The 27,228-nt window shown below is 45.5% G+C and overlaps 1 protein-coding gene across 6 annotated transcripts in view; it reads right to left on the bottom strand.

Annotated features, from left to right (window-relative positions):
- The window catches only part of TTC7A (tetratricopeptide repeat domain 7A), a 158,602-nt gene that overhangs the window by 123,158 nt on the left and 8,216 nt on the right, over nt 1-27,228 (bottom strand). For 2 of the 6 annotated variants that reach the window (XM_012473737.2, XM_064364053.1), the window contains exon 1: nt 1,046-1,136. Coding sequence is in view for 4 of the 6 variants with exons in the window: in XM_012473734.3 (XP_012329157.2) it covers nt 1,046-1,209; nt 10,119-10,302 (348 nt within the window). In the remaining 2 variants the exon portion in view is untranslated. Of the gene's footprint in view, nt 1-1,045; nt 1,210-4,830; nt 5,298-10,118; nt 10,616-27,228 lie in introns of those variants that run through there. The other 4 variants (XM_012473734.3, XM_064364052.1, XM_012473736.3 and 1 more) reach the window with 4 other exon arrangements.

The following is a 27,228-nucleotide window of genomic DNA, read 5'->3' as shown; positions in this document are numbered from 1 at the left end:
AGAAAGAAGGAAAAGAAAGAAAAGAAGGGAAAGAAGGAAAAGGAAGAAAGACAAGAAAGACAAGAAAAAAAGAAAGAAAGAAAGAGAGAAAAAAAAAAGAGAAAGATCATTTCTTCTTTGAGTTTCATTTTTTTTTACCCCCTCCCCATCCTCTTTGAGTTTCTAATGACATACCTATGCCCCTGTTATAGCTCAGGATACATCGTAATCTAGAATAGCCACAGCCTCAAACTTGGATGCACACAGGAATCACCAGGAGAGCTTGTTAAAATGCAGATTCTAATTCTTCATTGCATTTCTAACCAGCTCCCTGATGATGCCCACGCTGGTGGGTGGACCACATTTTGAGCAGCAAAGTCCAGAGAAAGTTGTGACTAGACTCCTTCTGGGATGAAGACGTGGGTCCGCTACCTCCCTTCAGTGTCTTGCACTCAGTAGGTGCTTGATAAATGCACGTGGACTTAAACGGGCTTAACCTGTTATGGAGCTCTTAATATGTGACTGGCCCTTTGGGCTCCTTGGGTCAGGAACAGGAAATAAAAACTGAGGTTTTATTTCTGTGAGAGCCCCCTGACCCAAGGAGCCCAAAGGGCCAGGCACATATTAAGTCAACCAAGCACTGTCCAACAGAAATATAATGAAAGCCACAAATGTGAACCACATGCGCAATTTAAAAATTTCTAGTAAGATTTTTTTAGTCACACTGAAAAAGGTAAAAGGTGAAATTAATTTTAATAACGTTTTAACCCAATATATCCAAAATATACCATTTGAACATGTAATCAACATAGAAAGTTACTGCTTGTTTACATTCTTTGTTTTGTACTAAGTCTTTGAAACCTCATGTATGCTTTATACTTACAGCACATCTCAATGGGGACTAGCCATACTCCACATGCAGCCAGTGGCTACTGTAAGTGCAAAGGCAGTTTGTAAGAGAGACTTGTTGCTCAGGTGACCAAATGACTCAGGGAGGACTGGACAGCAGATGGGAGGCAAGACAGACCAGGAGAGGAGGTCTCAGGCTCAAAGGCCGATGACTTACCGAGAGCCTCCCGTGGTTAAGGATACTGCTCAGATAATTTTTGGCTTCGCTCATCTTCGGTTCATTCTTCTCCAGCAAAGGGATGGAGTCTTTTATTTTGGCGTGATTCTCCTTCAAACACCGCTCTAGGAGGGCCTCGGCCAGCAGCAATTTCCCAAAGTCATCTGAAAAGCAAAGTAGGGATCAGAGCAGCAATCCTCTGAACAAGGTGGATATGGAGGGGGGTACACAATCCTGGACCTACCCAACCACCCCTAACCAGCACATGAATGGCTCAGGTCTGAGAAAATAAATGCACATTTTCCATAAATTTAAACAGCCTTTAAATAAAAGACACAGACATTCTACTATGGTCACAATACAAATTGCCCCTTTGGGTTTGTTTTCTGCTGTAGTTTAATGGTTGGAAAGGCAGAGTTCCCAGGACTTGGGGACAAATTCCCAGAATTTTGGAATTTAACATAAGGGACAAAGTCATACGTATGCCGTGCTGTGGATAATAAGTTCTTAAACCAAGAAAGAATTCTCCCCACATGATTGAAGAAGAAAAATATATGAAGTGGCTTAATAATGTACTTTTACATGCTCCTAATTTTTACATAACAGTAATTGATTTTCTCCATTTTTTTCTGAGATGGAGTTTTGCTCTTGTTGCCCAGGCTAGAGAGCAATGGCATGATCTCGGCTTACTGCAACCTCTGCCTCCCAGGTACAAGTGATTCTCCTGCCTCAGCCTCCCGAGTAGGTGGGATTATAGGCATGCACCACAAAGCCTGGCTAATTTTGTCTTTTTAGTAGAGGTAGGGTTTCATCATGTTGATCAGGCTGGTCTTGAACTGACCTCAGGTGATCCACATGCCTCAGGCTCCCAAAGTGCTGGGATTACAGGTGTGAGCCAACGCACCCGGCCAGTTTTCTCCATTTTTAAGTTTAAAAAAAAAACAAAAACCACAGAGTCTCATTCTGCCACCCAAGCTGGAGTGCAGTGGAATGATCATGGCACTCCCAGGCTCAAGAGACCCTCCTGAGTCAGCCTCCCAAAGTGCTGCGATTATGGGCGTCAGCCACTGCACCATCCCCGTTTTTAAGGTAATTTGACATGACTCAGGGATAATCTAGCAGCCATAGCAGAGTTAGGTGGGAAGCAGGTCTACTTGTATGCCAAGACAAATCCTCGAACATGTTTAATACCTGCACTTTCTGGAGGTCTCTCATATATGGTAGCTCATCTGCATCCCCCATCTCCTGGTAGGTGGTTTTACGCTGCTTGGTTTAGCGAGCGCAGTGGCTCATACCTGTAATCCCAGCACTTTGCGAGCCCAGGGCAGGCAATTGCTCGAGGTCAGGAGTTTGAGACCAGTCTGGCCAACACGTCAAAACCCTGTCTCTACTAAAAATGCAAAAATTAGCTGGGCATGGTAATGGGCACCTGTAATCCCAGCTACTTGGGAGGCTGAGGCAGAACTGCTTAAACTCAGGAGGCAGATGTTACAGTGAGTCGAGATCGTACCACTGCATTCCAGCCTGGGCAACAAAGTAAGACTGCCTCAAAAAATAAAAATAATATATTGCTTGGTTTATTTGCTGCCTCCCTCTACCACACTGAAAGCTTGTCTTGTGACCACCAGATTCCTGCTACCTACAGCAGAGGCGGCTCGAGCACGGGAGGCGGGTGCTCAGTCAAGTGTGGTTTCACCATGGTTCTTGGGTGGATGTGCTCATTGCCCCTCCCAGCAACGGGGGAGAGGAGAAGGCCCACCATTCTATATAGGGACCCAGTAAATACCCGTTGAGTGAATGGGATCCTCTCAACGCTCCCAAGAGGAAGACATCAGGCTCGAGAGTTAAGTGTCAATCCAAAAATGTCCCGAGGAATGCCTGCTTGGTGCCATCTTTCTCAAAGTGCTCTCTCTTTTTGCTACCAGTATGGTGTTCTCAGATCTACAGGGATGCCATTCTCTCCTCACTCTCAGGATACAATAATTTGCTCACATCTCATAGCCACACGTCCAAAACTGCATGCCTTAGCTGGGCACGGTGGTGCACGCCTGTAGTCCCAGCTTCTTGGGAGGCTGTGGTGGGAGCATCACTTGAGCCCAGGAGTTCAAGACCAGCCTGGGCAACATAGAGAGACCCTATCTTTAGAAAAACACAAAACACTTCATGCCTCTGAAGAAGAATCTCTCACCATAAAGGAGATTCCTCACAAAGAACAGTTCTAAAGCCCAGAATCCCAAGAACGCCATCACAGGAGGTTTTGTTCTGAAGGCACCTATTATGGGATCCTTTGCTACCTACCTTATGACTTTTAAAATTAACATTTTGAGGAAATGGTCAAAAAACTACCTGGTTCAAACCATCATCCATTGCTGGCAGACTATAAGTTATAGTCTGCCTCAGACTATAAAGACTAATAAGACTTTAGGGTAATTTGGTAACATACATCAAAATTATTTTTGCACCTTTCCCTAGACCCAGTCAGTCAGAGCGGCATTCCAGAGCCCTGGGCCTCGGGGAAAATTGCTCCTAACTTCTAATGTGCTTTGCATCTGTAAAGCCAGGGGTGGGGTTTGAAGCTGGAGCCTAAAGAGGGAAACGCGCCCCTTAGGATGTTGGCCCCACTCCCAGCTGGTCCCTGACCCACTGTCTCCCTTTCTTTGCACACTGGCAGGGCTCACGGACACCGCACCCAGCCCACAGCCCATCACCGCGCTGTTGGGCCACCGCGCCACCAGACAGCACCATCGGGGCACCACGCCATCGGTGACCATCCGGTGCAGCTCTGCCATCCACCTGCCCGGACCAGAGCTCCCCACTTGAGTGAGCTCCTTGGTTGAGTGCTTTTCATGCCAAGAGAAACCAGCTTCCTCCCCAGAGCATGCCCCTTTGGACCCAGGCTGCTCCAAGTGTGGCTGCCCATGGCCTGCTGCGGCTCTCTCAATGCTTGTGATCCAATCCCAAAGAGATGAGAGCAGAACCTAAGAGTACATGTTTAGAAATTTGACAGAGTAATTTTAAATCTGTCAAAATCTAATAATAAAAAATTGGGAGGTAGTTCTTTGTGTATTTTCTTTCATTTTTCTAGTAATTCATTTTTATTATACTTTATGGAATTATCAGAGCATAATGGATTGGGCATTTATTTTATTTTGAGACAGGGTCTCTGTCACCCAGGCTGGAGTGCAGTGGCATGATCTCAGCTCACTGCAACCTCCACCTCCTAGGTTCAAGTGATTCTCCTGCCTCAGCCTCCTGTGTAGCTGGGACTATAGGCATACTCTACCAAGCCTAGCTAATTTTTTTGTCCGGTCTTGAACTCCTGGGCTCGAGTGATCTGCCCGTCTTGGCCCCCCAAAACGCTGGGATCACAGGCGTAAGCCACTGTACCTGGCCAGATTGGGAATTTAAACAAAACAAAATTGATCTTTCACCACAAATCTGTAAACCATAAGAGTGACTGACTGCGAAAGAGGCACTAATATTTGTTGAGGGCTTAGTATGTACCAGACACTTTTTTATATAGCATCATTTCATCTGTACAGCCCTGAAAGATAGATATTATCCCTGTTTTATAGATGATAATAAAGATATGCAATGTTATTAGGGTCACAGCCAGTAATAATAATAATGAAACATAACACAGCCAAAAAACGCCCTGTCTTTCCTGCATCCCATGCAGAGCAGAGCTGCTGGTAATTTCAAAATAAACAACAGTCTTAACAACTGAAAAGAGTATGTTAAAAGCTAGTTGTAAATCCAAGGACAGGGATAAGAACTGTCCTCACCTTCATATACCCGTGACTTTCAGGCTATTTTGTTGACTGACACTTCAGGTCCTTCTCAGGAGGCTTTCTGCCTGCCCCTTGCACCCCCAACTCAGTCTATTTGTGTTTGTTTACCAGACACTCAATAGGCAGCAGAAATTCACTTTCTTTTCCTCCTTTGCTCAACTCTCCTTCTCCCTGCCCTACCTCTCTCTTCCCTTCCTCTCTTCTTTCTATCCAGCTATTTTCAACTGTCCAGTCCATGGAACTGAAGGATGTTTCACAATTAGAAGTTCTGGACTTTTAGTTGTTAAGTAAGAATTCAGGCCTGGTGTGGTGGCTTATGCCTGTAATCCCAGCACTTTGGGAAGCCGAGGTGGTAGGACTGATTGAAACCAGGAGTTAGGGACCAGCCTGGTCAACATAGTAAGATTCTGTCGCTACACAAAAAAAAATTAGCCAGGCTTGGAGGTTCACGCCTAGAGTCCTAGATACTTGGGAGGATGAGGTGAGAGGATGGCTTGAGCCCAGGAGTTCAGCACTGTAAGGAGCCATGATTGCATCACTGCACTCCAGCGTAGGCAGCAGGGCAAGACGCCATCTCTAGAAAATTAAAAAAAAAAAAAAGAAGAAGAATTCAGGTGGATAAAGGCTTCTCTGTCCTTCCAAAGGCAAAACAAGTTGCCTTTTATCATCCTGTTGTCCAAAACCAACTCCCTATTCTACTTCTGGTGATGTGCTGCAGCTTTCCTTTGCCCAGGGGCGTTTAAGAAGAATTTTCCATCAGACCAATAGTGAATCCGACTCTGGGTGCTGATTCTTCGGCCCTGCTCAGCACCCTGACCTCAGCAGAGCTCCAAAGCCCCACTTACTGGCCACCCAGTCTCCCAACCCAATTATGTTATGAAGTCCTCAGTGCCTGCCTACCTTCCTTACAGCCCTTTCAGCTCACATCCCCTCCAGGCCTCTCCAAGAGTGCCAGGTCACAAGGACACCCTTCAAGACCCCATGTTTGGATGACAGTGATCCCCTCTCCACAACTCGCCCATTCACAGTCAGGAAACATGGGTCTAGCCAGCCAGGCCAGGGTTCAGACCAGGCCCTTCCCTACTGGGGCAATCAGAGGTACAGTGGTTTCTGCAGCTGCACACCTCCCAGGACTATAGAGGGCTGGGACATGCCAACCATAGCCAGGAGGAAAAGGCTGAAACTAGCAAGCAGCCATCTGCCTTGAACAAACCCCTTGAAACTGAAGAAATGTTGAAAACAATTTCTGGTCTTAAAAAAAAAAAATCATTCTGCTAAAAGAAAAAAGGGGTAGGGGTGGGGGTGGTGACTACAGATTAACAGAGACTCAAAGGCCGGGCATGGTGGCTCACACCTGTAATCCCAGCACTTTGGGAGACCAAGGCAGGAAGATTGCTTGAGTCCAGGAGTTCAAAATCAGCCTGGGACCACATAGTGTAATCCTATCTCTACAAAAACTAAAAAAATTAACCAGGTAGCCGGCGCAGTGGCTCACGCCTATCATCTCAGCACTTTGGGAGGCCGAGGTAGGTGGATCAGAGGTTAAGAGATTGAGACCAAGCTGGCCAACATGGTGAAATCCCGTCTCTACTAAAAATAGAAAAACTAGCTGGGCATGGTGGTACGCGCCTGTAGTCCCAGCTACTCGGGAGGCTGAGGCAGGAAATCACTTGAACCCAGGAGGCGGAGGTTGCAGTGATCAAGATCACACCACTGCAATCCAGCCTGGCGATAGAGCAAGACTCCATCTCAAAAAAAAAAATTTAACTGGTGTGGTGGCGTACACACCTGTGGTCCCAGCCACTTAGGAGGCTGAGGCAGGAGGATCGCTTGAGTTCATGCTGAAGTGAGCTATGACACAATAAGACCCTGTCTCTAAGAAAAAAAGAAAAGAGAGACTCAAGATGGATGGGTAGAGGAATAGATACGTAATAAAGCAAGCACAGCAAAAGGTTAATAGGTACACAGGTGTTCACTGCAAATTTTTTTGTCTCTGCTGTATGTTTGAAATTTTCATAACAAAATGCTGAGTGGGGTGGAGAGACCTAACCTCACAAACAAGTACAATGTGTGGCCTAATTTATATCCTGACTCTAATAAACTAATTATAAAATGTAATTGTTAGATTTTTGTAAGGTGTAATAATGGTACAGTGGCTACGTTTTTAAAAAGAGTTCTTATTGCTGGGTGTGGTGGCTCACGCCTGAAATCTCAACACTTTGGGAGGCCAAGGTAGGAGAACAGCTTGAGCCCAGGACTTCGAGACCAACTTGGGCAATATAGCAAGACCCCATCTCTATAAAACATTTGAAAATTAGCTGGGTTTGGTGATGAGTGCCTGGGGTATGTTGCCCGGGCTGGTCTCGAACTCCTGGCCTCAAGTGATCCTCCTGTCTTGGCCTCCCAAACAGCTGGACTACAGATGTGTGCCACCATGCCTGGTTAACTTTTTTTTGGGTGGGGAAAATAGAGATGGGATCTCACTTTGTTGCCCAGGCTGCCCTTCCTTCTAGTCAGGAGGCTGAGGTGGAAGGATCCCTTGAGCCCAGGAGTTCAAGTGTGTAGTAAGCTATAATTGTACCACTGCACTCCAGTCTGGGTGAAAGAGCTAGCTCCCGTCTCTAAAACAAACAAACAAAACAAAAGAAACACACAAAAAACAGAGTTCTTATTTAATAAATACATACTGAAAAACTGAAATGTGGAGGAGAAATGGGTTGAATATAGCTCAGACAAGACTTCATGAGTTCATAATCACTGAAGTTGGTTGATGGATACATGTGACTCATTCTTTCATTTTCTTTTATGTTTTGAACATTCTTCATAATAAAGTTGTTTTTTAACCACTCAGATGGGCTCTTTGTTTTTATATGAACAAACCCCAGCACAGCAAACAGAACTCGGGGGTTCCCCTGCTCCATCCTGACCAAATCTAGACCGGATGTGAGCAAGAAGACAGTAACAAGCACCTTCCCCCTGGTCGGGTGGCGAGGAGCAATCTCAGACAGGAAAAGGGTACAGGGGACTATTCTGCTGAAGCATCCCCTATCTTTCACCCCCCCCAGATCAGAAAGAGGCCCCACAGCTCATCCTCCCCTTCCACCCCGCTGAATCTACCTTCTGGGAGCTACTTTTCGTTTCTGTAGGAAATATCAGATACCACTGGACCTCAAGTCCTCAGTAAAATGGGTCTCAGAACCTCTCTCAAATTCTGTAACTGTTGAAGCCTCAGGTCACTGACTCATAAGAGTCCAACAGGCCAGGTGGGATGTTAAGAATCTCCCTTTTGGACTGCAGGCGGGTCTGCATCAAACCCTAAAAAAGAACAAGCTTTCAATCCCTTGAGTGATCAAGAAACCCTGAGAGAAAGGGCCCAAACAGCAGTTAATACAATGTTCTAAGCATGGGCTTTGGGAGGCATTTGTTTTCCTTCCTCGTGTTTCTGTGTGTGCATATGTGTGTATGACTATGTGTCCCAGTGGGAGTGCATGCTTTGTGATAATGTATCTGGATTTAACAGTGGGAGAAAAATCATTCACAGACCCCAAAACTGGCAGGAGAGACACAGCTGATCCTCCATCTCCTTCCTTATACTGGCCAGTTCCCACAGTGAAGTCGGCCCAGGCTCCATGTCCCCAACTCTGACATTAGGAGACTTGGTGGCAGAGACTCAGGCTTGAGTACAGGCTTTACCACATACACATTATGTGACCTCTCTGGGCCTTGGTGTCCCTATGTCTAAAATGGGGACAATAACTCTTGCCCTCCTAACAGGGTTGTCTACAAAAATTTAAAAAATAGAGAAAACGGCCAGGCACAGTGGCTCATACCTGTAATCCCAGCACTTTGGGAGACCTAGGTGGGCGGAATGCTTCAGCCCAGTTGGAGATCAGCCTGGGCAACATGGTGAAACCCGGTCTCTACTAAAACTATAAAACTTAGCCAGGTATGGTAACCTGCATCTGTAGTCCCAGCTACTTGGGAGGCTGAGGTGGAAGGATGGCTTGAGCCGAGGAAGTTGAGGCTGCAGTGAGCTGAGATAGCACCATTACACTCCAGCCTGGGTAACAGAGAGAGACCCTGTCTCAAACAAAACAAAACAAAACAAAACAAAAACCCAAAAGGTAATTTAAAAAAAAACACCCCACAAACATTTGCCCTCTGATCACTTTCTTGCCTCCCCATTCACTGTGGGAGCTCTTCAAGGGCAGGGAGTTTGTTGGGTACATAATGAGAGGTAATAGTGCAACTGATTTAAAGGGTATACTCAGAAACCTGAGCTCAAATCCTGGTTCCACAGCTTAGTGGCTAGATGATCAAGTTATTTAGTTGCTCTGTGCCTCAGTTTCCTTATCTGTAAAGTGAGGCAAACCAGAGTACCTGGTTCCTGGGGTTGATTAAAGTGCTCAGGACAATGTGAGGCACACAGGAAGCACGAGATTAAGTGTTGGCTATTACTATTATCATCATGATCTGTCCCTCTCAGAGCCTTCCACAGGCTGGGCAGTCTTTACAAACTGTCTGTATTCATTTATTCTTTGCCTCCTTCCACAAAGCCTCCCAAGTGATTGTGCCCACAGAGAGGACTCAGGGAGGGTGAGCTGAAGGCCCCAGGAACAGGATCTGAAGTTAGAGACTGGGGCGGGGTGTTCCCTGCTGCCACATCAGGGTGCTTTCCCGCCCCAGCACAAGAGCACGGCCCAGCCAAACCAGCCCTACTGCTAAAGCCACCGACTGCCAGAGCTGGATGTGTCCTGAGATCGCCACAGATGAGGAAACTGAGGCTTGCCAAGCCTCTTCCCCATTTCTCCACCACCCCAGCCTGAAGCCCGTCAAACCCTCGCCCCTGTCTGCTGTGGACGGAGCTCCGTTTTCAACTTTACTTTCAAGAAATGGACAAAGAAGACACAGACACACTTCACCTGATGGAAGTTTAGGGCCATCCCACCCTCGGACCGCGGTAGTGGGGCCAAGAGTCCACCCCATGCACCAAGCTCATAACGTGCAGATACCACCATTTCACGGTAGACGGAGTTACCCACATGATCCTAAAAGGCAGAGAGCAAAAGCCGTTTCTCTCTTTTCCCCTAAGCCCCCAACCTGCCTGTGACTTTTCTCTCGCGGCAGAAGGACCTTCCTAACTATCCTGGCCGCTCCTAAGACCAGCACGGTAGGCGTGCAGGCTGCCGTTGCCGGCCGAAGACGGTCGGGGCGCGCTTCCTGGAGGAGGCGGTGCGTTTCGCGCGCTCGCTGCCGGCGAGCCAGCCCCTTCCCTCACTCACCGGTGTCTGGAGAGGTGAACGCGGCGCTCGGGCTGGCTCGCTTGCTGCCTCCGCTGCCGGGCACGCTCAGCGTCTGCAGCTGCCTGACCAGCTCCGGCATGCGGTCCCAGTGGCCCTCGGCGCGGCAGCGGTCCAGCTCACTTTCCACCTTCAGGTGGGAGCCGTGCGCGCCCTTCGCAGCCATCTTCTCGCGGGCGCTGTCATGGAAGGTGCGGCCGAGAAGTGAAGACCCGGCCGGGGGCGGCGTCCCGGCTGGGGCGCACTCGCGGGCTGGGTCGACGGGGGCGCAGAAGGTAGCAGGGGCCCGGGCGGTAGCGGAAGCCCGGGCGGCGGCAGGCAGGCGGGCAGCAGCAGCAGCAGCAGGAGCACCCAGCGCACCGCCTGGCGCCTCCGGGCTGTGGCTCTGGTTGCGCGGCCCGGACGCGTCCAGGAGCAACCTCCGCCTCTGCTGCAGCAGCGCCTGGCGCTGCCGCCGCCGCCGCTGCAGCTGCTGCGACAGCCTCCGCCCCGGGCCCAGGCGCCGCCAGCTGCGAACCCGCCCCTGGCCGCGGCTCCACCCCCGTGGGGGCGTGGTGAGGCCTCGGCTAGCCCGCCTCGCAGGCTGCCAGCGCGGCCACAGCAGGCAGGCGCGCGACGGGCGCTCTCGACCGCCCAGGTGCCCGCTGCCCGCCGCCGCCGCCGCCGCCGCCGCCGCCGCCGCGGAGTTCGAGATCACTTTAATCCTGCGCGGAGCCGGGGCGCCCGAGGGAGCCTCGCTTCCCGCCCCCTCCCCATCCCATCGGAGCTCTTGACCTGGGAGACCCCCACCCGACGACCCGGCTTTGTGTGGTGGCCCCGTCACTACTGCTGCCCCCGGCACGTCACAAAAATGGGGAGGCCGGCCGACGGGCCCCAACCCCGTCGGCGAGCCTCCCGGGAGCTGGCCTGCCGTCGCCCGCCCGGCCCTTTTGCCACGCGGGCCCTGCATGCTCGCGAGGACCCAGGCCCATTCCCAGGCCGCGACTCTCTGGACGCCCCTCTGCTGGGAGCATTTGTGTTTTCTTATTATAGCGGAGTTCCTCTTTCCAACTTGACTTCCTTACACTAACCCGTTGGCCTGTCCTCTGTGAAATCTCTGTTGCCCTGGATTTCTTAAAGGCTTTAGGCTGTTTCACCAACTTGGTATTTATTTATTTCTTCATCCTGGTCTAAGACTGTGATCAAAGCTTTATGGAGCGCTTAGCAGGGTTTAGCCCCGCGCTGTGGGATGCCCAGAAGTTAACAGGATTAGGGGCGGGGTCGAGCGGGGGCAGCCGAGGCGGGAGCAGCTCACAGACCAGTGCGGGAGAAGCCACAGCAAGATTCAAAACAAAAACATCACCTGCATTTAAGTGACATATTGTATAGTCCAGACTGAAGACCCAAAAGACAGCAGGGTCAGGGCAAGCTTTTGAGCAGACTCCTAAGAGTTAGGTACCCCACGTCCTCCCTCTGGGGTCTTCACCACTGCCCTACATGTTTCTGGATAACTGTAACCATGGGAAGGTTTTTATGTCAAGCAGAACCGGGGCTCCTAGTGCATAGTCCCACGTGGCCTTTTACATGGAGCCACACAGGGTGATTAGTTGAAGATAGTCTTCCTGTTCCCGCTTCCCCCGCCCCAACTCCCCTGGGGATGCCCTCCTCTCTGGGTTCTAAATGCAGCTCAAGTCCTTGTTTGGTTGGCTGGATTTCATAACGGTGGGTGCTGCTCTGAGCACCTGGGGTCTGTTCTGAATCCCCCGAGGGCAGGAGGTAGATGAAGGGAAAGTTTACTCAAGCAGCCTGTAAACTCCTGTCAACTCCTCAAGCTGGCTTTTTGTTATCCTTTGACAGACTTTGATGGTCACCAGAACCGGATTTCACTTGGAGAGAGAGGTTGGATTAGGTTGACCCGAGAACACACTGTGATTTGCCCCAAGCCTGGCATTCCTAGGAGTCAGCCCTGGGGCAGGGAGTGAACAGCAGGGTTGATAAGAGGGAGGTGACCTTGGCAGAAATAAGGCCTCCCTTCCTGCCTCTTTTCTCCTAGTCTTTTGCCAGCCCTGCCCCCAGGTTGCAGGGCACTAGGGAACTAACTGAAGAGGGAATCACTGCTTGTTTCTTTGAGGGGGTCACCAGCACTCATATATGTAGTGTGGGGAGGAACACAGTCTTCATGGCTCATATTTATAATGAGCTGTTCCTCAACACATGCCTGACCCCTTCACAACTCTTTTCCAGTAGGGTCAAGCCCCCAGCCCTCTGGTTGTGTAATAGTGATCAAGGTTGATATTTTGTGCCTATATCCATCAAAAGTTTGTAAGGTTGTCCTTTATGTTTTAGAGAAATGTTTCCTTGTGGGTTTAAAAGCAGAATGGGGAATTGAACCTTCATTGGTGACTTGTTTTTTGCTTTTTTCCTTTCCTTTAGTTTCTTAGTTCTAGCACTCCTTCAAAATGTTCAAGGAAGTTTTGGAGATCTGGCCATGGGGCTGTTTCCCATTCTAGTTTTTGCTTACATAATAAATCCCCTATTTCTGGCTTAAGGCCATTCACAAAAAGAGAAAAGAGCCACATCACATCCACTTCAATATCTGCTCCAGAATTCTGCCACTAGATACTAAAGGTCCTAGCCTGAAGTCTCCATCAGACTTCTCTCTTTTACACACACACATATACACACACATATATATGTATCTGTACTTTTTTTCAGTCCATGACCTGCTGAACAGACTTCTCTCTTGACAAAGAACTAATCAGAGCACATTTTCATAAGGAAGACAACAGATAGCCTCCAAAAGACCCTGACTAACATTCACAGCTTCTCCAAACCCCTTCAGCTTCCTATGCAATCCATGGTCTTTGAAATCGCCATTGGGCCAGGCATGGCAGCTCATGCCTATAATCCTAACACTTTGGGAGACGGAGGTGGGAGAATCACTTGAGTCCAGGAGTTCAAGACCAGCCTGGGCAATCTAGTGAGACCCTAAATAAAAAAATCATCATGGGGGGGGCTTTCCATTCTGACTTTTTCATCGAATGTTTTGCATCTGAGGCTCCTATTGGCATATAAATGAATTGCTATAAATCTGACTTCTCTGGATTATATGTTCCTAAAACACTCTGAAGTCCCATTTAGGCCTTGAAGAGTCTTTTACAATGGCTTTCAGCTAAAAATGAAAACAGGGCTTAAAATCCACCACAGAAATTTTTTTCTATTCTGAAGGAGGTTTACCTTAGAATTAAGCGAGCTTTGCGGTACCTAGCCAGCCAGAAGGAAAGGGGAGTGGGCCCGAGGGAGAGAAAAGGACAGAGGGAGATGGAGGAGCACAGGGTAGGGGGAGAGAAATAGGTTTGAGCTGTGATATAGTGGCAGGGGACGTCTATAAGATAGGGTTAAGTAGTTCAGCTTTTTATTTTGCTTTGGCCAAGAAATCTGTTAAGGAAGGAATTTTTGGGGCTGGGTATGGTGGCTCAATCCTGTAATCCCAGCCCTTTGGGAGGCCAACATGGGTGGATCACTTGAGCTCAGGAGTTCGAGACCAGCCTGGGCAATATGGCAAAACCCTATCTCTACAAAACATACAAAAATTAGCCAGGTGTGTTGGGAGGTTGCCTATGGTCCCAGCTACTTGAAGGGCAAGGTGGGAGGATCGCTTGAGCCCGGGAGGCAGAGGTTGCAGTGAACTGAAATCACGTCACTGCACTCCAGCCTGGGTGACAGAGTGACAGAGTGAGATCCTATCTCAAAAAAAAAAAAAAAAAAAGAATTTCCTTTTGTATGCTTGCTCATGCTAATGAAAAAAAAAAATGAAGACCATTGGATGTCTGGAATTGTGTTCACTTTGTATTCTAAAGTGAATACTTTTGTTCATATCAGAAATTTCTCATAGCGGCTAGGCTACCATAATTCTAAATTATCCTTGGTGAAATGATGATGCTACCTAGAAAGATAAGTGTACACATTTGGGTAACAGCACAAATACATACAAGAAGCAGAATTCTGGCCCAAATAAGCCATAGACAGGTTGATACTGAGACAGACCCATGAGCGTCTGTGAATGGTGAGCTGACACCTGCTTTTGCACCCTGTGGCTCAGGACCCCCCAGCCTCATAGCTAGACCTTTTCCAACTGTAACCCTGATGAAGTCACAGTTCCCAGCAGATGGAGGCTCTGGAGAGACTGTCCTGAACCAAACTCTTAAAGTCAAAATAAGACACATCTGAAGAAAGTTCTAATAAAGTTTTGATCAGAGACAAAATTTGTCCCTGGGCTGGCTAAGGGACAGACTTACTGAGACCTACACCTGTCCTCTTCACTAAAAACTTTCCTTTTATAGCTGCACAACAAAAAATGACAAGGATGGACACAGACAAGTAGTAGCATTGTTAGTAATAAGGCAGATATCCACCAAGGAGAAAAGATTTTCAAATATGGTCAGATAATCAAAGGGTTCTTTATTGGTAGAAGAGAAAATAGGCTGAGTATTTGGGAAGCTAAATAAACAGATATATTTATTTCTTGCTACTTTTTATGTTTTACAGACAGGGTCTTGCTCTGTCACCTGAGCTGGAGTGCTGTAGTGCAATCATGGTTTACTGCAGCCTTGAACTCCTAGGCTTAAGCCATCCTCTGGTCTCAGCCTCCCAAGTAGCTGGGACTACAGCACATGCCATCACACCCAGCTATGTTTTCTAATTTTTTATAGACTGAATATTTCTATTTTTCCCAGGCTGGTCTCAAACTCCTGGCCACTAGCAATCCTCCCACCTTGGCCTCCCTAATCTCTAGGATTATAGGCGTGAGCCATCACACCTAAAAGAAAAATTTTAAAAACTGGAGCTTGGGTCCAATACAAGACTTGCATCTCTCATTGTTTCAGTCTGAAAGAACTCCAAGCAGGCAACTTAAGAGCCGCAGAGGATCACCTCTGACTGAGTCAGGGGTCTTGGACTGCAGTGTTGAGGAGGTCTCAGTTGGATCACTGTGGGCCTCAATGATTGAATGCTGGCTCCGTGAAAATACCATCAAGACACTTTGTGGTAACGCAAAGCTTAGCTTGTTCTCATGGTAGGAAGGGAGAACACTACCCTGACAGAATAATAGCAGCATCCGGAATAGGGAGAGCAAAGTTGGAATAGTAACTGTTGGTGTCTGTTTTTTTTTTTAATATTTTTATTTTTTTGCTTAAGCTCAGTGGTAAGAAAGAGTTTATTTTAAAGCAGCTCTTCTAATGACGGGACTTGAGTAGGACTGGGCAAGGAATTAAGATACAATAGTATCATAGCTCACTGCAGCCTTGAACTGGGCTCAGGATGAAGGAGTGTAGGGAGAAACAGTCTTCATGGCTCACATTTGTTATGAGCTGTTCCTCAACACATGCCTGCCCCTTCACAGCTCTTTTCCAGCAGGGACAAGACTTCAGCCTTCTAGTGACCAACGATTCTCAGGGGCTGTGAGCAATTGGGCTGGAGGTCACCAAGTTCTCCCAGCCATCCAGAAGTGGAGCACCAAGCCTAATGAGATGTCCTCTCCACCTTCCACTCAGGCTTCTTCTTTCATACTTGCCATTTGGGGTCCCCTAGAGCCCATGTGTTTCCAGCACATGCTAGATTTCTGACCTTTTATGACAAGTCACCTTGCTATCACCCTAGAAATCCTAAATTTGCATATGAATTAAATGTTTGCTTCATGATCAACAGTCATTTCATTCACTCAGATCATCAGTATATGTGACGTAAAGCAGAAACGTCATGTGCATGGCCCAGGATCCTTACATTCAGACATCAACTTTTACTCATTACCACAATCACTCAGAGTGTATCTTGCCCATGGCAACTTATGTCTTACTTAATTTTAATACTGAACCAGCCCTCCCGGAATGTTGACATTAAAACTCTGTCAGCAGCTGGCTATATGGTCTTTCCGTTTGACAGCTGTCAGAAAAACTGCATGTAATCATTAGGCTAAGAAATGAAGTCCTACAAAGGCAAGCTTCAAAATCATGAATTCTTTGGCTTGTGCGTGGTAGGCACTCAGTAATTATTTGTTATATTAATTTTAGAATCTCAGAATTTGAAGATTTTCCCACACTTGGGAGATGAGAGCTCTGGGTGTTTTTTTAATCCCCACCCACCCACTTCATGATTGAGATACCAATACCTCTCCATGAACTGCCCTCCCTCCCACCATCTCAGTCCCTTCTGTTCCTCAGGGTCCCAGGTGACTCCTAATTCTCGTTAGTGGCTTCTGTGTCATTTTGCAAGACTGCTACAATGGGCCCCTCTCCAGAGCAGGAGCCCATGATTTCTCCATCTTTTCCAGTGCTGGTTCTCTGCCCAGCTACTGCCATCCTGAGGGAGAGAAGTCATCCCAACTCACAAGGGTTCAGAGTCTTTCAGCTCAGCTTAGCTGGTCTAGTTTTAAGTCCCACCACTTGTAAGGCTAGCCTTGAGTGGCCACTCAGATATTACAGCAGTTTTGAGTCTTAAAACATAGTTTTGTCTTTTTTCTTTCTTTCTTCTTTTTTTTTTTGAGATGGAGTCTCACTCTGTCACCCAGGCTGGAGTGCAATGGCATGATCTTGGCTTGCTGCAACCTCTGCTTCCTGGGTTTAAAGTGATTCTCCTGCCTCAGCCTCTTGAGTAGCTGGGACTACAGGTGTACGCCACCGTGCTTGGCTAAGTTTTGTATTTTTAATAGAGATGGGGTTTCACCTTGTTGGCCAAGCTGGTCTTAAACTCCTAACCTCAGGTGATCAACCTGTCTTAGCCTTCCAAAGTGCTGGGATTACAGGCGTGTGCCACTGTGCCTGGCCTCCATCTGCTTCTAAATCTTTCTTTATCTTTCTCTCTTTCTCCTGTCTTTTTAAAAACATTTTTGTTGTGAAAAATAACACAAAGGAAAGTGCATAGATGTAATTATTATACAGCAAACTCTAGGGTCAAGAAACAAGGTTTCAGGCTGGGCACGATGGATCACGCCTGTAATCTCAGTACTTTGGGAGGCCAAGGTGGCAGGATCATATAAGGTCAGGAGTTCGAGACCAGCCCGGTCAACATGGTGAAACCCTGTCTTTACTAAAAATACAAAAATTAGCTAAGTGTAGTGGGGGGCACCTGTAATTCCAGCTACATGGGAGGCTGAGGCACAGGAATTGCTTGAACCCAGGAGACAGAGGTTGCAGTGAACTGAGACCCTGCCACTGCACTCCAGCCTGGGTGAGAAGCAAACATTCTGCCTCAAAAAAAAAAAAAAATCCCAGAAGCCCTACATTGCTTTCTGATATCCTTTCTCAGATTTAGGAAGTTTTATCTATTCCTTGTTTGTTAAGGGATTTTTTAAAAAACATGATTGAAACTGAATTTTATGAATACTTTTCTGCACTTATTGAGATTGTCATGATTTTTCTCCCTTAAATCTATTAATTTGGTAAAATACTTGGATTTTCAAAGGTTAAACCATCCCCACATTTCTAGAATCAACTTAATTGTATTAATTTCCTATTGCTTCTGTAACAAATTAGCACACATTTAAATGGCTTTGAAGAACACGCATTCATTATCTTATAATTCCCGAGGTCAGAAGTCCGAAGTGGGTCTTACGGACTAACTCAAGGTGTTGGCAGAGCTGCATTTCTTCTCAAATCTACTACTGATAATTTGTCAGGGATTTATCAATTTTATTTTATTTTTTTCCCAAAGAACCAGTTGGCCTCTAGAAACATGAAAAGGGAACATCAGTTCTAGAGGCCAACTGCATTCCTCGGCTGGTGGCCCCTTCCTCCATCTTCAAAGCTCATCACTCCAACCTCTGCTTCCATGGGCACCTACTCTCTGACTCTAATCCTCCTGTTTCCCTCTTAGAAAGACTCTTGTGATTACATTGGGCCATGGAGATCATCCAAGATAATCTCCCCATCCCAAGGTCCTCAATTTAATCACGTCTGCAAAGTCCTTTTTACCAAGTAAAATAACATTCAGTCTGGGCATGGTGGCTAATGGCTGTAAGCCCAGCACTTTCAGAGGCTGAGGTGAAAGGATCACTTGAGGCCAGGAGTTCGAGACTAGCCTGGGCAATATAGCCAGGCCCTGTCTCTATTTTTAAAAAGTTTTAATTAGCTAGGGCATGGTGGCATATGCCTATATTCCAAGCTACAGCTGAAGGCTGCCGTGAGCCATAATTGCACCACTGCACTCCTAAATAAATAACATTCATAGATTTCAGGGATTAGGATATAAATATCTTTGGGGGCTATTATTCCATCTACCCCATTGATCAATATGTATTTTCCTTCTTCTTTTTTTTTTTTTTTTTGTTTGAGACAGTTTCACTGTTGTCACCCAGACTGGAGTGCAATGGCACGATCTCGATCTCGGCTCACCGCAACCTCCGCCTCCTGGGTTCAAGCAATTCTCCTGCCTCAGCCTCCCGAGTAGCTGGGACTACAGGCGCACACCACCATGCCCAGCTAATTTTTGTATTTTTAGTAGAGACAGGGTTTCCCCTTGTTGACCAGGATGGTCTCGATCTCTTGACCTCGTGATCCACCCGCCTCGGCCTCCCAAAGTGCTGGGATTATAAGCGTGAGCCACCGTGCCCGGCCCTATTTTCCTTCTTATATATTGATTTGATTTGCTAATAAAATGTTTTGTTTAGAATTCTGGTATCCATGTTCACGAAATATGGCTAAATTTTCTCATCTGGAACTGTCTTTATTGGCTTTTGGTTATCAAAATTATGATAGCTTTGTAAATGAATTGGAGGGTATATAACTTTTTTTTCTTTTCTCCAAAAAGTTTGTATAAAGCATTATTTTTCTGTTAGCTATTTATGGGAAGGTTTAAAAAAATACTGATTTGATTCCTTTAAAAATGACAGGACTTCACATTTCTATTTTTTTTTTTTTGGTCAATTTTTGGTAAGTTTTTTTTTTTCCTACGAATACATTTCATCTAGCTTTTTTTTTTTTAAGACGGGGTTTCACCATGTTGGTCAGGCTGGTCTTGAACTCCCGATCTCAGGTGATCTGGCCACCTTGGCCTCCAAAGTGCTTGGATTACAGGCGTAAGCCACCACGCCCTCATCTAGCTTTTTACATTTTAGGTGTGAAGTAATTATAAAATCTGCTTATCTTTTAGGTGTTTGTAGAATTTATACTGCTATCTGAATTTTCATTACTGGTATTGGTTATTTGTGCATTGTCTCTTTTTAAAATTTTTCTTGATAATTTGCCAGAGATTTATAAATTTTAGTACTTTTTAAAAAAAGAACCAGCTTTTGTGTATACCAATCCTATTGCATGTTGCTTTCCACTTAATTAATTTTGTTACCTTTATTATTTCATTTATCTTATTGTATTCAAGTTTCTTCTGTACTTCTATAACAGTAGGGAAAGGCTAGGTTATGATACATAGTAAAAAACTTCCCCCAAAATCCCAGGACTTTCACCAACTTAGTTTCTCACTCATGCCACCTGTTCCATCCAGCTTGGCTGGGTTCTTCTCCACATTGTCTTCATTCTGGGGCTCAAGCTAGCAAAGCAGCCACTGTTTAAAACATTGACAATTATTATGGCAGAAGGAAAGAGATAATATGGTGAACCACATGTTGATTCTTAAAACTTCTGCCTAGTTGTGACACATAACATTTCTGTACACATTCAACTGACCAGAGCAAGAAATATGGCTCAGTCTAATACCAATGCCCAGAGATGGGCAGTGAATCTATGTGAATAATAATATAGTATCCCTTGAATCTTTGTGAATAATAATATAGTATCCCATATCTTATTTTTCTAGCTTTTTGCAATTCAATCTCAGCTCATTAATTTTCCATCTTTCTTAAGATATATGCATTTAAGGATATACATTACTCTGTGTTAGTTGTACCCCATAAGCATTGATACATAGAAATTTTGTTAACATTCAGTTCAAAATTGTTTTTAGATTTCCTTTGTGATTATCTTATTTGACCTACATGTTATTTATTTATTTTTATTTTTGAGATAGAGTCTCGCTCTGTCGCCCAGGCTGGAGAGGTGGCGTGATCTCAGCTCACTGGAACCTCCGCCTCCCGGGTTCAAGCAATTCAACTGTCTCAGCCTCCCGAGTATCTGGGACTACAGGTTCGTGCTACCATGCCCAGCTAATTTTTGTATTTTTAGTAGAGATGAGGTTTCGCCATATTGGTCAACGTTGGTCTCAAACTCCTGACCTCAGGTGATCCACCCACCTTGGCCTCCCAAAGTGCTGGCATTACAGGCGTGAGCCACTGCGCCCTGCCTATTTATTTGAGATAGGCTCTTCCTCTGTCACCCAGGCTGTAGTGCAGTTGCGCTATCACAGCTCACTGCAGCTCCAAACTTCTGGCTCAAGCAGTCTTCCTGTCTCAGCCTCTCGAGTAGCTAGAACTAAAGGTGTGTACTACCACACCCAGGTAGTTTTTAAATATTTTGTACAGAGAAGGGTCTGGCTATGTTGCCCAGCCTGGTCTCAGAACTCTGGGTGTCAAGCAGTCTTCCTACCTTAGCTTCCCAAAGTGCTGGGATTACATGCATGAGCCACTGCACCTGGCCTAGAAGTGCTTTTTTTTTTTTCTTTTATTTTTTGAGACAGAGTCTCACTCTGTCGCCCAGGCTGGGGTGCAGTGATGTGATCTCAGCTCACTGCAACCTCTACCTCCCAGGTTCAAGCAATTCTACAACCTCAGTCTCTTGACCAGCTGAGATTACAGGTACCTACCACCACACCCAGCTAATTTTTGTATTTTTAGTAGAGACAGGGTTTTGCCATGTTGGCCAGGCTGGTCTCAAACTCCTAACCTCAGGTAATCCATCCACTTTGACCTCCCAAAGTGCTGGGATTGCAGGTATGACTAGAAGTGTTTTTTTAAATTTCAAAATAAATGTGGCTTTTACAATCTCCCCCTCTCCCCGCCACTGCCCCTGCCAGTGTAACTGCATTATACTAGTCAATAAACTTTACATGATTTCAAATCTTGGACTTCTTTTTTTTAAACGGGGTCTCGCAATGTTGCCCAGGCTGGAGTGCAGTGGTGCAATTACAGCTCACTGCAGCCTCAACCTCCTGGGCTCAAGCCATCCTCCAACCTCAGCCTCCCAAACAGCTGGGACCACAGGTATGTGTCACCACAACTGGCCAATTTTTATATTTTTTGTAGAAACAGGGTTTTGCCATGTTGGCCAGGCTGGTCTCAAACTCCTGAGTTCCATCAGTCCACCTGTCTCAGCATCCCACAGTGCTGGGATATAGGTGTGAGCCACCACACATGGCCCAAGCTTTTTTTTTTTTTTTTTTAACACCACTTTCCACCACCTGAGCTTGAAAGATGGCTTTGAGCCTCATATGAGACTCTAGTTTCAGTTAACACCCTGATTTCAGCCTTGTGATACTCTGAGTGGAGGACATAGTTGATCCCTGCCTGTACTTCTTTTTCTTTTTTGGTAATGTTTTTTCACAACCTGCCTAAATTTTGTGATCTAAAGAACTGTGAGATGATATATGGGTGTTATTTTAAGATGCAAAACTGGTAGTAATTTGTTAGGCAGAAATAGAAAACTAATACAAGGCTGGGTACAGTGACACAAGGCTGGGTGCAGTGACTCATACCTGTAATCCTGGCACTTTGGGAAGCTAAGATGGGTGGATCTCTTGACCCCAGGAGTTAGAGACCAGCCTGAGCAACATGGCAAAAACCCATCTCTAAAAAAATATGCAAAAATTAGCTGGGCGTAGTGGTGTGGGTACGCCTGTGGTCAGTTACTCAGGAGGCTGAAGTGGGAGGATCACTTGAGCCCAGGGACTCAAGGCTGCAGTGAGCCATGATTGCACCACTACACTCCAGCCTGGGCGACAAAGTGAGACCCTGTCTCAAAAAAAAAAAAAAAAAGAAAAAAGAAAAAAAATATATAGTGTTTTTGCTGGTGTATAAATCACTCAGTTTTTTTTCTAAAAATGTCTTCCCATGTTTATTCTTGAAGGATATTTTAGCTGGATGTAGTATTTTAGGTGAGCAGTTTTCTTTTGCACTTTGAAGATATACTGTTTTCCAGTTTCCACTGTTGTGAGAAGTCAGCTATCTGTCTGTTGCTTCTTTAAAAACAATCTTTTTTTCCTCTTGTATCTTTAATATTCTTTTTCTTTGATTTTCTACAGACTTATTTTAATGTGCTTAGCTTAGATTCTTTTCATTAACTTTGCTTGGGATTTGTCACTCTTTTTGATTCTGATCTTGTAATCTTTCATCAGTTCTGGAAAATTATTAGACATTATCTCTTCAAATACTATCTCTGCTCATTCTCTCTCCTCCTGTGACTCCAACTACATACAAATAAGACCTCACTGAATTCTCTGTGACTCTTATCCTTGCTTTTGGATTTCCTATCTTTTTGTCTCTCTTCATTCTAGATACAATAGTTTCCTCTGGCATAATTTCCAATTCACTGATTTTCTCTTTTTGTATGTCTAAATTGTAGTTAAATCTATCCCTTATATTGTTCTGTTCACAAATTTCTATTTGATTCTTTTTTCTAATCCGTTATGTTACTTTTTGTAGTTTTTAGCTCCCTGTCAAAATTTTTAAATTTGGCTTTTAGTTTTCTGAAGATGGTAAGCAGAGTTTGTTTAACAACCTCTGTCTGAGAATTCCAGTGTCTCAAGCTGTGCAGGTCCACTGATTGCTCTTTCTTCTAGTTTGTGTTCATGCTGTCTTGTTTCCTCATGTCTAGTTTTAATTGTGTAGGACACTGCATTTGAAAAATTACTGTAGAAATCATTTGAAGCTTAGGATAATTTTACTTTCTTCTGAAAGGATGTCCAGTTGCTTTTTCTAGGCACTTGGGGGGCTCTAGCAATCTGAAATCACCTTATTCAAAAAATCAGGGCTTGAGATTTTCTCAACCCAGACCAATTGACATTCAGCTGTGATCCAGGAGAAGGCTCATTTATTCACTCCTCTATTTTATCAGAGGGAAGTCTTCCTTGACTTTCCCTACCCTCACCATAGGCTTAAGTGCCCCATTGTGTGCTCCCATGGCAACCTGGGCTCTAACAAGCATTTATCACATTATTTTACATTCTCTCCCCATCTAGACTGTATCTTGAGGATAGGGAGTATCATTTACTCTGATCTCCATTGTTTAGCACAGTACCTAGGCAATAGCATATACTCAGTAAGTGTTGTGGAACTAAACCAAACTTAACTAAAGATGTCTCCCTGACTATCCAGCACTGCCCCACTCTGAGGAGATGGTAAGGCTTCAGTCAAGTCTTCACGACTCACAGCTGCTCTGTGTGGGAGGAGATTCTTCTGTGGTGGGAATGCTAAGAAATGCTGATTTCTGCATCCTCACTGATGAGGGAGCAGAGTAGGAAGCAAAACAGACACAGAAATAAGAAGCTAAGGGCACCTCAAGTGAGTAAGTCTCGGAGAAGGAGCAGATATTACAGGACAAACCCAAACTTTCCAGGTTGTGGAACTGACTAATTCCGGTCCCGTTATACACAGACCTCCAAAAAAATAAGATCTTAGCTGACACCTGGGTGGCACTGTTGTAGTATATCTAAGAACCCAAGTCAGAATGGTTGGGTTCTGACTTGGAACCCAAGTTTAAGAAAGGAATCTTGTGGAACTGGTATGCTGAACACCTAGGAAGTATGGGTTTCATCCACAAAAGCCACTTTATTTTTATCTTCCATTGACATTTAATCCCTTTCAATGGGGTTTCAGATGGTCTTTCCCTAAAAAAAAAGAAAAAAAGAAAAAAGAAAAAAAAAAAAAGATGGTCTTTCCCTAGCCAGAATCAGTTATTAATGTTGCTTAGAGAAAAATAAAAACTAAATGTGGTTTTCTTGGGGGGAGGTGGCAGGGGAGAAGTCAACTTAGGAACTTGTTTGTGAATTGCCTTTTCACATCAAATGAGTAAGCTGATAGGTTAATTTATTCTGAGCAGGGATGTGTCAATATTTTTTTATTATTTATTTATTTATTTATATTTTGAGACACAGTCTTGCTTTGTCGCCCAGGCTGGAGTGCTGTGGTGCGATCTCAGCTCACTGCAACCTCCACCTTCCAGGTTCAAGAGAGTCTTCTGCCTCAGCCTCCCAAGTTGCTGAGATTAAAGGCGTCTGCCGCCATGCCTGGCTACTTCTTGTATTTTTAGTAGCGATGGGGTTTCACCATGTTGGCCTGGCTGGTGTCAAACTCCTGACCTCAAGTGATCCGCCCACCATAGCCTCCCAAAGTGCTGGGATTACAGGCATGAGCCACTGTGCCTGGCTCAACATATTGTCAAAAAAACAAGTGGGTGTGGTGGCACATGCCTGTAGTCCCAACTACTCAGGAGGCTGAGGCAGGAGGATTGCCTGAGCCCAGAAGTTCAAATCCAGACTGGGCAACATAATGAGACACTCCTCCATCACTGAAATAAATAAGCCAATCTGTTGCATTAGTTAGTTCAATATCCAAGCTACCCCATTTGCCAAATGTATGATTTACCAAAAACTAAGAATACTCTTGAAAATATCCAATGAAGGTTGGGCACAGTGGCTCACGCTTGTAATCCTAGCACTTTGGTAGGCCAAGACAGGCAGATTGCTTGAGTCCAGCCTGGGCAACATGGTGAAACCCTTTTTCTACAAAAAATACAAAAATAAGCCAGGCGTGGTGGCAGTGTCCCTGTAGTCCCAGCTATTCCGGGGCCTGAGGCAGGAGGATCACTTGATTGCAGGAGGTTGAGGCTGCAATGCACTGAGATTGCACCACTGCACCCTAGCCAGGGTGAGAGTGCGAGACCCTATCTCCAGGAAAAATAAAAAAAGATATCCAATAAATAGTAAGGTACTCTTATGAATATCACGTGGAATATTTCTTTTTTTTTCTTTTATCTTCCAGATTAGACTAAGTGAAACATTCTCACATGGAATATTTCTAATCAAGATTTTCTTCAAATCTTCTTCTCATATTCTAAACATGATGGATATTCAGTATATTTTATAATTTCTTTCTTTAGAATATGAACATATTCATACACAAAATATAAATTCTTCACAAATATGATTAAATTCCATAAATGTACAACCCAAACTTTCAGTTAATTGGAGAGCTAAGTTCACAAGAAAGTAACGAAAATTCTCAGTATTCAAAAAATTAAGAAGGAGCTAACTTGGTGAAGAGAAGGGAATAATGTTGATGAGCTGATACTAAGGCTTCTCTGAGGGGTTTACAGTTTTACTGGTTTACAGGGACTTTGAAATTTTTTTTTTGTTGTCCCCTTTTTAAAATTTTCTTTAAGAGACAGACTCTCACTGATCTCCTTCTGTCACCCAGGCTGGAGTGCAGTGGCAGGATCATAGCTCATTGCAGCCTTGACTTCCTGGGCCCAGGTGATCCTCCCACCTCTGCCTCCTCAGTAGCTGGGACTACAGGCCCATATCACCATGCCTGCTATTTTTAAAACACTTTTCCATAAAGACAGGGTCTTCCTGTGTTGCTCAGGCTGGTCTCAAACTCCTGGGCTCAAGCGATTCTCCTGCCTTGGCCTCCCAAGGTGTTAGGATTACAGGAATGAGCCACCACACCTGGCCAACTCTGAGTTTTAATGGAGACAGCAACAGGAGAAAAAATCTTGGGTTAAAAAGAGTAAAGAGACAGATCTGATACTTTCACATATGGCTAGGACTCTCCAAGGCCTATACCTTCTGTGATATTGTGAAATATATATTTGGTCTTTGACCCTGTTTTCTAGCACACAACTCCTACAATCCTTAGAGACTCCAGTGATGTCTTCTTGTAAGCTAATGGTTGACTGAGGGCTGGCAGCCCCCAGGTAACTTAAGAATGGCAGCTCTTCACTGGAAAAAGCAAGGTGTGGGCCGGGCACGGTGGCTCAAGCCTGTAATCCCAGCACTTTGGGAGGCCGAGGCGGGTGGATCACGAGGTCAAGAGATCGAGACCACCCTGTTCAACACAGTGAAACCCCGTCTCTACTAAAAATACAAAAAATTAGCTGGGCATGGTGGCGTGTGCCTGTAATCCCAGCTACTCAGGAGGCTGAGGCAGGAGAATTGCCTGAACCCAGGAGGCGGAGGTTGCAGTGAGCCGAGATCGCGCCATTGCACTCCAGCCTGGGTAACGAGAGCGAAACTCCGTCTCAAAAAAAAAAAAAAAAAAAAAAAAAAAGCAAGGTGTGATTAGAAGATTGGGACTCTCAGCCGCACCTCCAGCCTCCAGGGAGGAGAGAGGGGCTGAAGGTTAAGTTGATCACCAATGACTAATGGTTTAGTCAATCGTACCTATGTAATAAAGCCTCCATAAAACCCCAAAAGAACAGGGTTTGGAGAACTTCCAGAGAGCTGAATACATGGAGGCTGACAGGAAGATGAATGAGAAGACATCCACGGGGCAGGAGGGTGGTGTACTCCAACTCCACGGGGACAGAAGCACCTGTGCTCAGGACCCTTCCAGACCTCGCTCTATGTATCGCTTCATCTGGCTGTTTATTTGTATACTTCAAAATATCCTTTGCAATAAACTGTAATAAAGAGGGGATCTTCGGAACCCTATCTGGAAGCTGTTCAGTCAGATGTTTTAGGGGCCTTGGACTTGCGGGAAGGAGACGGTGGTTTTGTGAAACTGAACCCTCAAACTACAGTTTTTGAGGCTATCTCTAGGTAGATGGCATTAGAATTGAATTGAATTGGAGGCCCCCCAGCTGGTGTCTGCTACAGAATTGATGGCTTGCTGGAGTGTGGGAAGAACCCCCCGACACACACATTTTGGTACAGAAGTCTTCTGTGTTTTTTGTTGTTGAGTGAGAGAACAGAAAAAACTCTGGTTTCTACCTTTCATGCCTTCAGGGATTGAAGTACATATAAACCAGAAACAAAATTCGCAGAGATGCACAGAGAAACCCAGTAAAGCTGTATGTCTTGGCCTAACCCTTTGACTGGGAAAAACAAATTTCCCCTGAGAATTTATAATTACATCTGTCCTTACTCAGGTCTGGAGTTTAGTCTAATACTACCTATGTAAACCAGGGACCAACAAGTTAAAAACATAACTAAAAATGTATACCAGGCAGATAGAAGC

The sequence above is a fragment of the Aotus nancymaae genome, unplaced genomic scaffold, assembly GCF_030222135.1.
Source record: "Aotus nancymaae isolate 86718 unplaced genomic scaffold, 86718_ANA_hifiasm-v0.15.2.pri h1tg000057l, whole genome shotgun sequence".
Taxonomy (NCBI): domain Eukaryota; kingdom Metazoa; phylum Chordata; class Mammalia; order Primates; family Aotidae; genus Aotus; species Aotus nancymaae.
This window is presented reverse-complemented; position numbering and strand designations above follow the sequence as displayed.